This window comes from Chiloscyllium plagiosum, chromosome 48, assembly GCF_004010195.1.
Source record: "Chiloscyllium plagiosum isolate BGI_BamShark_2017 chromosome 48, ASM401019v2, whole genome shotgun sequence".
In the NCBI taxonomy this organism is placed as follows: Eukaryota; Metazoa; Chordata; class Chondrichthyes; order Orectolobiformes; family Hemiscylliidae; genus Chiloscyllium; species Chiloscyllium plagiosum.
The window spans coordinates 7,219,232-7,231,689 of record NC_057757.1 but is presented as its reverse complement, the minus strand read 5'-3'; the positions used below and the strand labels follow the sequence as shown (position 1 = coordinate 7,231,689).

The 12,458-nt window shown below is 45.3% G+C and overlaps 1 protein-coding gene across 1 annotated transcript in view; it reads right to left on the bottom strand.

Moving 5' to 3' along the window:
- The window catches only part of and3 (actinodin3), an 18,180-nt gene extending 7,197 nt beyond the window's left edge, over positions 1 to 10,983 (bottom strand). The window contains exons 1-4 of the mRNA XM_043683598.1: positions 10,865 to 10,983; positions 4,264 to 4,366; positions 1,726 to 1,815; positions 100 to 141 (exon numbers count right to left, since the gene is read on the bottom strand). Of these exons, the coding sequence (XP_043539533.1) occupies positions 100 to 141; positions 1,726 to 1,815; positions 4,264 to 4,273 (142 nt within the window). The 5' untranslated portion in view covers positions 4,274 to 4,366; positions 10,865 to 10,983. The remainder of the gene's footprint in view (positions 1 to 99; positions 142 to 1,725; positions 1,816 to 4,263; positions 4,367 to 10,864) is intronic.
- Between the last annotated feature and the right edge of the window lie 1,475 nt (positions 10,984 to 12,458).

Sequence of the window (12,458 nt, the reverse complement as noted above, 5' to 3'; positions counted from 1 at the left end):
CTTCCCCCCTCCCTCCCATCCCCCTCCCCACCTCCCTCCCATTCCCCTCCCCACCTTTCTGCTCAGAGGTGTAGAGTGAATAGTAAAGTTGGGTCTCACCTGACTTGATGACATCCCAGAGGCTCCCAGACTCAACTGTACCTGAAACAACAACGGAGTAATCATTTGTAACCTTCAGACCCATGCTGCAAAAAAACACAGAAGAACTCACCACTCCCAACAGCCACTGCATCCCAGTGACGGACTCAGTCCCTGGCAACACATCACAAAGTGCTCCATCTGCTTCCCCCATAAAATCACTGGGTGTCACAGGGCTCAGCGTGGCTGCAGGCCATCAGCTCATTAACAAGCCCCAGGCAGAGGAGCTGGAAAATAACCAGCATTAAACCTGAGATTGCAACCACATGACAAAGGAATGTGAGCCCATTAGTTGCAAAACAAAACAGGAGTACCGGACCAAGATACCAAACCACAAACATTTGCGAACAAACATGCGTGTGTTGAGGGAGAAAAAGGGTACAGGGCCAAAGAAAGAGAAAATGTAGAAAGTGAGCAAATTCAAGGCCAGGGACAGAGAATGCATATCCAGAGAGCAGAGCAATAAAGGGAGGGAGAAAGAATACAGTTCAGGGAGTGTGTATGGTTAGAGAGAATATAAGGCCAGAGAAGAGAGTGTGCAAGGCCATAGAGAGAGAGAGAGAGACTGTGTAGCCAGACAGAAAGAGAGCAGGGCAATAAAGAGAGGGAGGAGGAAAGAATACAGTTCAAAGAAAGAGAGAGTGTCTTCTGTTGCAAGGTCATAAAATGTAAGATAAAGAGTGAGAGGCCATAAAAATGGAGAGAAAGAAAGGGCCAAAGCTTTTAGGGAGGCAGAAAGAGAGTGTACTAGCCCGTAAAGAGGGAGAGGGTGGATGCAGAGTCATAAAGAGAGACAAATTAAGGAAAAGCACGTGGCCCGAGAGAGTGTGAAGAAGGATAGAAAGTTGCTCATGTGTGTCGGTGGTGGAGGGAGTGAATGGTTGTAGATGTGATGCCAGTCAAACTGCTTTCTCCTGATTTGGAGATGCCGGTGTTGGACTGGGGTGTACAAAGTTAAAAATCACACAACACCAGGTTATAGTCCAACAGGTTTAAACCTGTTGGCCTATAACCTGGTGTTGGGTGATTTTTAACTTTGATTTCTCCTGGATGATGTCGAGCTTCCTGAGTGTTGTTGGAACTGCCCCCATCCAGGCAAATGGGGAGTATTCCATACTTGTGCCTTGTAGAAGGTGGACAGGCTTTGGGGAGTCAGGAGGGGAGTTATTCGCCTGCAAGATTCCTGACCTACCCTTGTAGCCACTGTATATAATTTTCTCTGCAAATTCCTTGCAGGTTTCTTTCCCTGCATCTCTCTCACTAGTTGGTGGTCTATGGACGATATGAAGCTCTGACAGAGCACCTTTTTCTGCTCCTTAGCGCAACCTATATAGGTTCTGTCCTCGACTCTCCTCCTCAAGAATCTCTCTCACCCATCGCTTCTCTGCTCTGCTGCTGGTTTTGTTATTCCTGAGTCCCTGTTTGCAACAGGAGCATACTATCAATGAGAGGGATCTGAACCCATGAGCTGTGAATGCCGGGAGATGATGATCAAGTGTCAGAGTGGGTCTGTTTTGGTGTTGGGGAGCCGTTAAATCAAGGTTTGGGAGGAGAGATGGTGGGTCGGGTCGGGTCAGGGGCACTCACCGGGTAGGATGATCATTGTCAGTACCATGGTTAGCAAGCTCCAGGGTGTTGAACTTTGCAGGCATGTCATTTCCTTCCACATCTCGATGCCTGTGAGTGAAAACAAGACAGATCATGCTATAGGAAAAGAGGCCATTCATTCCATCTCAGCTGTGATGGCCCTCTGAACGATCTCTCCAATTAATCCCAGATGCTTGCTTGCTCCCCTCCAAATATTCATCCAATTTGCTTTTGAACATCCTGACTGAATTTGCTACCTCCACCCTGTAAGGCAATGCTCCAGATCACAAACTCACCTCATTTTTAAAAATTATCTTTGTTTTCCCACTGATTTATTTTTTGCCAATCCCCTTAAATCCACATTCATTAGTTCCTGAGGCTTCTTCCAGTTGATATTTCCTAGAACAAATAGCTCATCGAATTAAATTTTAACATTCTCTGCTTTAAGGAGAATGAGGTTTCATAGAATCCCTTCAGTGCGGAAGCAGATCTTCTAGTCCATACTGATCCTTGGAAGAGCATTGCACCTCCCCTCCCCCAACCCGATAACCCTGCATTTCCCATGGCTCACCGACCTAGACTGCACACTACAGGCAATTTCCCATGGCCAGCCCACCCTCATATGCACATCATTGGACAATGGGAGGAAACCGGAGCACTCGGAGGAAACCCACGCAGCCACGGGAAGAATGTGCAAAACTCCAAGCAGTCACCCGAAGTTGGAATCAAACCCGGGACCCTGGCACTGTGAGGCAGCAGTGCTAACCACTGAGCCACCATGGGGCCCTGGTACCATTCTGGTGCATCCTTCATGAAATATAGATCAAAACAGTTAGCAAAATTGGAGTACAGTCAACGAAGTGACAAAGGTTATCCTCAGACTGCATCAAAGTTGATTCAATGGGCTGAGGAGCAGCAAATGGAGTTTAAATAAATGTGAGGTGTTGCATTGTGGTAAGGCAAATCAGGACAGGGCTTATCAGTTAATTAGACTAGATTCCCTACAGTGTGAAACAGGCCCTTCGGCCCAACCAGTCCACACCGACCCTCCAAAGAGTAACCCACCCAGGCCCATTTCCCTCTGACTAATGCACCTAACACTACGGGCAATTTACCATGGCCAATTCTCCTGACCTGCACATCTTTGGATTGTGGGAGGAAATTGGAGCACCCGGAGGAAACGGGGAGATTGTGCAAACTCCACACAGGTAGTTACCCGAGGCTGGAATCAAACTTGGAACCCTGGTGCTGTGAGGCAGCAGTGCTAACCACTGAGCCACCATACCGCCCCTAAAAAAAGTAGGGCCCTGGGAAGTGCTGCCGAACAGAGAGGCCTAGGAGTGCATGTGCGTAGTTCCTCGAGAGTGGAGTCGCAGGAAGACAAGGTGGTGAAGAAGGTATTTTGTACACTTGCCTGCATTGGTCAGTGCATTGAGTATATGAGTTGGGAGGTCATGTTGCGGCTGTATAGGACATTGGTTAGGCCACTTTTAGAATACTGTGTTCAATTCTGGTCTCCCTGCGAATATTAAATTTGAAAGGGTTCAGAAAAGATTTACAAGGATGCTGCCAGGATTGGAGGGTTTGAACTATGGGAAGAGGCTGAATAGGCTGGGGCTGTTTCCTCTGGAGTGTTGGAAGCTGACCTTATAGAGGTTTATAAATCATAAGGGACATAGATAGGGTGCATAGTCAAAGTCTTTTTCCCAGGGTAGGGGAGTCCAGAACAAGAAGGCATAAGTTTAAGATGAGAGGGGAAAAGATTTAAAAGGGACCTGAGGGGAAATGTTTTCACACAGAGGACAGTCCGTGTATGCCAGAGGAAGTGGTGGAGGTTAATTACAACATTTAAAAGGCATCTGGATGGGTATATGAATAAGAAGGGTTTAGAGGGATATGGGCCAAATGCTGGAAAATGGGACTAGGTCAATTCACCTAGTACCTGATGACTTTGAGGAAATTGATAATGAGATCCAGACTGTGACAGCACATGACGTGCTCCAGAGATTCTTGAATGTAATGAAAATCTCCCTTCGCCAAGAAATGACAAATCAGGATGATTGGCTGGTTATTTCTGGCTTTGAAAAAATAAAACACAACAACTTTTGAAAATAAAGGGTGAGGGAACTGGTCTGTGTTAGGTTTGGACTGAAGGGTCTGTTTCTGTGTTGTATGACTCCATAGTAAATTTGTGAAAGGTTAGTGGCAAATGTTATTTGACCTCAAGCCAACTGTGGAGTAGAAACTCGGGGACACAGCTTTTTTTTCATGTGGAGAGTTTATTGATCTGCTCAGTCCTACAATTCTCATTCAACATATCAAATGTTCCAGCTGACTCCTATTTCTATTCACTTGCAAAGACAATAAATACCCCCACTCACTGTTTCTCTTAACCTTAACGAAGAAATTAACTAATAGCTCAAACACTGGAGATGTTGGATGAGAGCTGCAAGACTGAGCAAGTCAACAAACTCACTTCAATAAGAAAACGTACATATCTTAGACTCTGCAGCAGAGGTAGAAAGTATTAATATTTACCAGCACTCATTAAAAAAAATGAAGACAATCAAAATGTGCCAGATCCCAGAATTCAGACGTCAAAACCGAAAGTGCTGGAGAAACTCAGCAGGCCTGGCAGCGTCTGTGGAGACAGAGAAACAGAGTTAACATTTCTGGTCTGTGAGCTTGCTTCAGCATCAGTTCATCGACATTAATGTTGTTAGCTGTTGAACCAGAACAGCTGAGATGAGGTGAATGGTCCAGTGTAGTGAGTGTTGTCATTTTACATACCACAAAGAGGATTACATAGAAAATAGGAACAGAAGATCTTTGAGCCTGCTCCACCATTCAATGTGATCTTGGCTGATCATCCAACTCAGTCCCCCGTTCTCCCTTTCTCCCCTATCATTTGATTCTTTAACCCTGAAAACTATTTAACTCCTCGTATAAACATTCAATGTCTTAACAGCTTTTTCTATGGCAGGAAATTCTACAGGCTCCCCACTCAAGATCCTCATGTGAATCCTAAATGGCCCACCTTCAGTTGTGATCCCTGGTTCTGACTCCCCAGTGTTTACCTTGTCTAGTCCTGTTAGAATTTTATAGATTTCAATGTGACCCCCCACCAAACCCCCCACCACCACCACTTCCATTCTTCTGAATTGCACTGAATATAATCCTCCTCAATTAAACTTTGGTCCACGGGGCACTGGACTCTGTTCATTGTGCTGCCATTCCAGGAATCATTCTGATGAACCCTCCTGGTACTCCCTCCACTGCCAGAACATTCTTTACTGCCTCCTGCACCTTCTATACTAAGAGAACCAGAATGACGGTGACAATGAGATTTTTATTGTGCGTTTTACTCAGCATCTTCCCCAGCTGAATAAAAACAAGTCTTGCCTCACCTAAGATGTCAAGGTACAGCAGAGCGAAGCATGTCATTGGCAGAATTCTATGCACTTTATAAAGTTTGCAGTTTGAAAATGATTTGCCTGGGGCATGTACATCTGATCTGGATCATATTTGCTAAACTTGAAAGCTGGTTCTATTTTACAAATTAGAATTTGCTTGCAAATCATGCAGTATTCTGATTGAACGTCTTTTGATTTCAAGTTGAATGAAAACAGCATATTTTTGGAACAAGAAATGAAGCATTTGGCTTCACCTCAGTAACACACACCACTCCTGGAAGATTAAATGGACACATGGCCATGCTGCAGGATTGGAACTGAACATTAATCTCCATTTACCCACCAGTTGACAAATAACTCGATTGTATTTAGCTCTTCCGGGTTTAAGTTTGCTCGCTGAGCTGGAAGGTTGTTGTCAGACATTTCATGGGTAACATCATTGGTGAGCCTCCGGTGAAGCACTGGTGTTACGGCCTGCTTTCTGTTTATGTTTCCTTAGGCTGGTGAGGCCATTTCCTATGGTGGTGCCATTTCCTGTGTTGGTGATGTTATTTCCTGTTCTTTTTCTCAGAGGGTGATAGATGGAATCCAAATCAATGTGTTTGTTGATAGAGTTCCGGTTGGAATGCCATTCTTCTAGGCATTCTCGTGCATGTCTCTGTTTGGTTTGTCCTAGGATGGACGCGTTGTCCCAGTCAAAAAGCAGGCTAGGAAGTGGGCCATAACACCAGTGCTTCACTGGAGACTCACTGATGATGTTACTGGTATGGTTTTGAAACGTCTGAAAACAAACCTTCCAGGTCAACAAGCAAACTTACATCCAGAGCCTCCACCTGAGCTACGAATCTTCTCCAAAATTGGTATTTATCTCTGCCAGCTTCCAGATTTTATTTCATTATGTTATAGGTTGGCTGGGGCCAGCATATATTCCCCATCCCCTGTTGCCCCTTGAGAAGGTGGTAGTGAGCTGCCTTCTTGACCTGCTGCAGTCTGTGTGCTGTAGGGCGACCACACAGTGCCATTAGGGAGAGAGTTCCAGGATTTTGCCCCAGCGACACTGAAGGAACGGCCGATATATTTCCAAGTCAGGTGAGTGGCTCAGAGAAGAGCTTGCAGGGGGTGGCGTTCCCATGCATCTGCTGCCCTTGTCCTTTCTAGATAGCAGAGATCATGAGGACCCTCAGCGAATTTCTGCAGTGCATCTTGTAGATGATACACACTGCTAAGACTGAGCATGTGTGGTGGAGGGGGTTTTGTGCAAGAAGATTTTACCTCAACCGAAGGTCATGTTGCGGCTGTACAGGACATTGGTTAGGCCACTTTTGGAATATTGTGTGCAATTCTGGTCTCCCTCCTATAGGAAGGATGTTGTGAAACCTGAAAAGGTTCAGAAAACATTTTCAGGATGTTTCCAGGTTTGGAGGGTTTGAGCTATAAGGAGAGGCTGAATAGGCTGGGACTGTTTTCCCTGGAGCGTCGGAGGCTGAGGAGTGACCTTATAGAGGTTTATAAAATCATGAGGGACATGGATAGAGCAAATATCCAAGGCATTTTCCCTAGGGTGTAGGAGTCCAGAGGTAGAGGACATAGGATTAGGGTGAGAAGGGAAAGATTTAAAAAGGACCTAAGGGGCACCATTTTCATGCAGAGGGTAGTGATTGTATGGATTGAGCTGCCAGGAGAAGTGGTGGAGGCTGGTAGAATTACAACATTTAAAAGGCATCTGGATGGGTATATGAGTAGGAAGGGTGTAGAGGGATATGGGCCAAATGGTGGCAAATGGGACTAGATTAGTTTAGGATATCTGGTCGACGTGGACGAGTTGGACTAAAGGGTCTGTTTCTGTGCTGTGCAGCTCGTAAATCACCCGAGTTACTAATTGAAAGACAAGTTAACACACACCAGTGTGACAATAACAAATATAAGAGAGGGAACTAATCTAAAATGGAGGAGTGAATGCATGCAGCCCCAGTGATGCCCACTGCTGACTCCAGACAGGATACAAGCAAATTAAAGCTGGACTTTACTCTGACCGCTCATTCCTGAGCCCAGTCCTTTCTTGCTGTTTTGTTCCTCGGGTGTCTCTTCAGTGTTTGAACTGGAGAGTTTGTTTCTGATAAGTATCCGGTTCACCCCTGAGGAGTCCTGACACAGTAAAAGTGCCATCCTGTGATCATTAAATAACCCCAAGACCTGAAAATAGCCAGTGCCAAGGAACCGATGAGTGTGGAAACAGTGCCCGTCACCAGTGCCCATACCTGTTCAGGGAATAATGCCTGTGTTTAGCCTGCTTTGCTTCCACCACCAATGCCCCCTCCCGTGACCACTGAGATTAAATTTCTTTTCCCTGTTTAAGGAGACAAAATTGTGTGACCAGGAAACTGCTCTTCCAATTCAAGTTTCTGCTTTCCCTCATGATAGTCCAATTGCAGGCTGTCTCTGAGCAACATGGCAGCATTCCAGAGGGAATTGTGGGAAGGGAAGTGGTTCCATTGAGCGGGTCAGTGGGACTTTAGCCTGAGCAGGGGTTGGGGGGTGGAGGCAACTGAGAGCTAGTGCCCAGGGATTGCTGGACCTTGAGGATCAACAACTACCACCGGGAGGTTGGTGAGAGGGTGAGGTTGCAGAAAGGAAGATGGCTGTAACTGGCCAGAAATGGAAGGAGGCTGCTGGTGGGGAGTTTGCTGGACAGGGCAGGAGATTTTGCAAGGGGTGGGTGGGTGTGGGGGGATGGGTAAAGGAGGAGCCTTCGGGGGAGAAAGAGGAAAGATGGATTCTGCATACTGGGGGATTGGAGATGAAGGGTGCAATGGAAAGGGAACTGTTTAAGCCTGTCAACAAAGGCAAACACAGCGAACCTGAAATCCCTGAGGTAATGAATCCCTTGCAAATTAATGTAGAATCTCTAACTTAAGGCTGCCCTTGTTCAGGCGCTACAATATGGGTAAATACATAATGGATGCTATCATAAGGAACATTGTGTTAATTACTAACTTTTAAATCTGAGATTGAGATGGAGTTAAAAAACAAAGGTGATTACTGCCCAGTTGAAATATTCCAACTGTGTGCTTATGCGGTAGAAACACATCGGCTGTGATCACCTCAGCTTGTGGAAGGTATGTTTAAAATGATGGCTTTCTTTATTTAGAAGTGTCAGAAATATTGAAAAAATCTTTCAGCAAATTATTTCCTTGTCTGCATTCCCTCTAATTTTCTTGCCAGCAACATGGACCTCTGAGGTTCGTGCACAGCAGAAACACCCAGAACCAGAAATCAATATTGATCACAATCACCGTACATTGGAGCACATGCTTAGAGGGAATGTTGTTTCTTGTGCCAAATTCAATAATTTGCTGACTAGGAATTTAATGTCTTGTCTGTTGTGGCTCTAAGTGTATGGGCAATTGATAAATTACACTGGTAATGAATTCTTCTAATTCTGTTTCTGTCCAAAAACATGTCAACACAAATGAAGGAGGTTTTTTTTAGGAAACCCTTAAATCTGACCTCTAAACATCCCGTGCACAGTTCACCTTCCCACACAGACCCCTCTAATCAGACTGAAAACTGCTCTCTAATCTGACTGGAAACCATTGTATCTGACCTGAAACTGCTCTCTGATATGACCAGAAAAACATACTATTCTGAGCAAAAGTCATTCTATACATCCAACTGGAAACGCTCTGTTATCTGACAAGAAACATTTGTTAATCTGACTGAAAACCACTCTCTGATCCGACCAGAGACCATTCTCTGATCCAACCAGAAATTGGTCTCTAATCGGACTAAAAATCACTCTCTAATCCGACTAAAAACCGCTCTCTAATCCGACTAGAAACCGCACTCTCTGATTCGACTAGAAACCGCTCTCTAATCCCACTAAAAATCACTCTCTAATCCAACTAGAAACCACAGTCTAATCCAACTAGAAACTGCTCTCTAATCTGACTAGAAACCACTCTCTAATCTGACTGGAAACAACAATCTAATCCAACTAGAAATCATTCTCTAATCTAACCGGAAACCACTGTCTAATCCAACTGGAAACCATTCTCCAGTCCAATAAGAAACCATTCTCTAACCTGACTGAAAACTGCTATCTAACATAACCAGAAAATCTCTCTAATCTGACCAAAATAACTTCTCTTCTCCAACTAGAAAACTTCTCTAATCTGACCAGAAACATGCTGTGAGCTGACTGAGAAACCACTCTCTCATCCAACCAGATACACCAAATTACCAATTGGTCCCACCCTGAACTCCCTGGTTTTGCCGCTGTTGTCTGAGGTAAACTGAGAGTCAATGCAGTTTCTGCCCCTCGTGTCAATCTCTGACACAGTCTGAACTGGGATAGTGCACCCCTGTGCTCAGGCCCTCCTCTCTCTGAGTTGGATTGGAGGGCAGGATGGAGATCCTCTCAGTTTAGAGCAGCTCCCAGGTCGTACTCTGGAAAAGGGGGACTGTGTCTCCTGGGTACACACACTCTCTTTGAGTAGAGGGAGCAAGACAGCTCACAACTCCCTCTATGGCCAGTGATCCTTGGATACAGCAGGTCAGAATCCTAAACCTGAGACACAACTGGCTGGGGAAATGTGCTGACAGTGATAGGAGAAGCATTTCAGCTGCATCAAGACCATAAGATGTCGGAACAGAAGAAATCCATTCAGTGAGATTGTGATTGATCTGATCATCCTCAACCCCGCTTTCCTTCCTTTTTCCCACCACCTTCTGTTCTCTTCCTGAAAACATCTCAGTCTTGAATATAATTAATGACCCAGCTCTGACAGTCATTTGCAGTAAATTGCACAGATTCACTTGTCCCTGAAAGGAGACATTTCTGTCTTAAACATGCAATCCATTATCTTGAGATTTAGAGACAGGAACATTGGGATAGGCTCCAATGCTAACAGACCAACAGTGCCAACAGACAGACAACTGCTTCAAACACACTCTCCCCAGCAACACAGACAGTATTTCCTCTGCCCTGAAGCTCTTCAACCATGTCGTGAAACAAACTCGCTACCACAGCCACATTTGTTTCCTCAGTGCCTGCCTCAGTAACACTGTTACCCCACCAATACTCATCAGGTGTAATGCAAACAATAATACTCTCTCCCAGTAACACAGATAGGAATATTCACCCATCCAGGAATACAGACAGGAAGGCTCACCCCCAGTAACACAAAGAGGAATATTCACTCCAGTTACACAGACAGGAATACTTGCTTATAGTAACATAGACAGGAATACTCACACCCAGAAACACAGACAGGAATACTCACCCCAGTAACACCAGGCAGGAATACTCACACCCAGTAACACAGACATGAATACTCACACCCAGTAACACATATGTGAATATTCACCCCCAGTAACACAGATAGGAATATTCACCCCCAGTAACACAGACAGGAATACTCACACCCAGTAACACAGACAGGAATACTCACACCCAGTAACACAAACAGGAATATTCACCCCCAGTAACACAGACAGGAATATTCACCCCCAGTAACACAGACAGGAATATTCACCCCCAGTAACAGACAGGAATACTCACACCCAGTAACACAATCAGGAATATTCACACCCAGTATTACAGATATGAATACTCACCCCCAGTAATACAGACAGGAATATTCATCCCAGTAATACAGACAGAAATATTCATCCCCAGTAATACAGACAGGAATACTCACCCCCAGTATTACAGACAGAATACTCACCCCCAGTAACACTGCCAGCAATACTTTCCCCGAGAATCACAGAGAGGAGTACACTCCCTCAGTAACACAGACGGGAATACTCACGCGCCCACCCCCATCCAGAAACATACACAGTAATATTCTTTCCCAGTAACACAGACTATCTCCACCTCGCATGAATCAGCTCATTTTATACCAATTGGGACACTCCCACCAGTCGGACACACCTCCTGGCCCCCAGACACTCCCACACAGTCCTGCCCTAACCCTGTATCCCAGACCCAGAATAATCCTTAGATAATAGATCAGACCCTCCTCTAGCAGGGACTCAGTGGAGCAACTCCGAAAGGACATCACTGATCGACTGCTGCAGTTAATAAGAAATCGAACGAGCGAGGGGAATATCGACGTTGGCTTTTCTTGCCCCGAAAATGTACCACATTTATAAAAAGCCAAATGGGCCGTCTTTCAAATGTATCTCAGGTGGTGCAAAACCCAAGTGCTTTCTCCTGATGCTGCTGCATTTGCATGCAGAATTTAGAATATTCACATCAAAAATACTGAGCTGAATGTGCATGAGGAGTTTGTTGCTTTATGGAAGTCACTTGATGAGAATTGGACATATTAAGGAGCGACTTCCATCGAATTGATGGCTACAATTAATGTTTATCTGGAGGAACAGCATCCGGAGCGCAGATTCCCCATCGTGGAGCTCCTTGGGACGAACCTCGATTTTTGCATGACATAACCAGGCATTTTTGACAAGGTGCCAAACAAGCTTGGTCCTCACGAAGGTTCCAGAGGCTATTCATGGCGAATTTCACCTCCAGCCTACCAAATTGTCCTGACTCTTTGCGATTCACCTACCAGTGCAACAGGTCCACAGTTAGCCACCATCTCCCTGGCCTTACAGTCATCCCTAGAACATCTGGGTAACAAGGCCACCTACATCAGACTCCTACTTATCAATACAAGCTCCGCCTTCAACACCATAATTCCAAACTCAGAAGTCACATGACACTAGGGTACAGTCAGACAGGTTTATTTGAAATTGCAAGCTTGTGAAGCGACTGAATTTGCCTGACAAAGGAGATACACTCCAAAAGCTTGCAATTTCAAATAAACATTTCTGACTATAACCTGGTATGGTGTGACTTCTGACTTGGTCCAACTCAGTCCGACACTTCCACATTATTACCATAATTCCAAACAAACTGGACGTGGGGATGATGCAAAGCGTCAGGTTCCTGGGAGTGATAATCACCAACAATCAGTCCTGGTAACCACACATCAACACAACTGTCAAGAAAACGCAACAACACCACTACTTCCTCAGGATGCTACAGAAATTCAGCAATTAAGGAACTTTACTTAACCCTTCCCACGGACGCCAGTATTAACCCTCTCACTCACCCTATAATTCACCCTCACAGCCCATTATTCTCCCTCTCACTGACCCCATATTCCTCTCTCACTGACCCCATTATTCCCCTCTCACCAATCCCATTATTCCCCATCTCACTGACCCCATTATTTCCCACTCACTGACCCCATCATTCCCCCTCACTGGCCCCATATTGCCCCTCTCATTAACCCCCTCATTCCCCCCTCACTG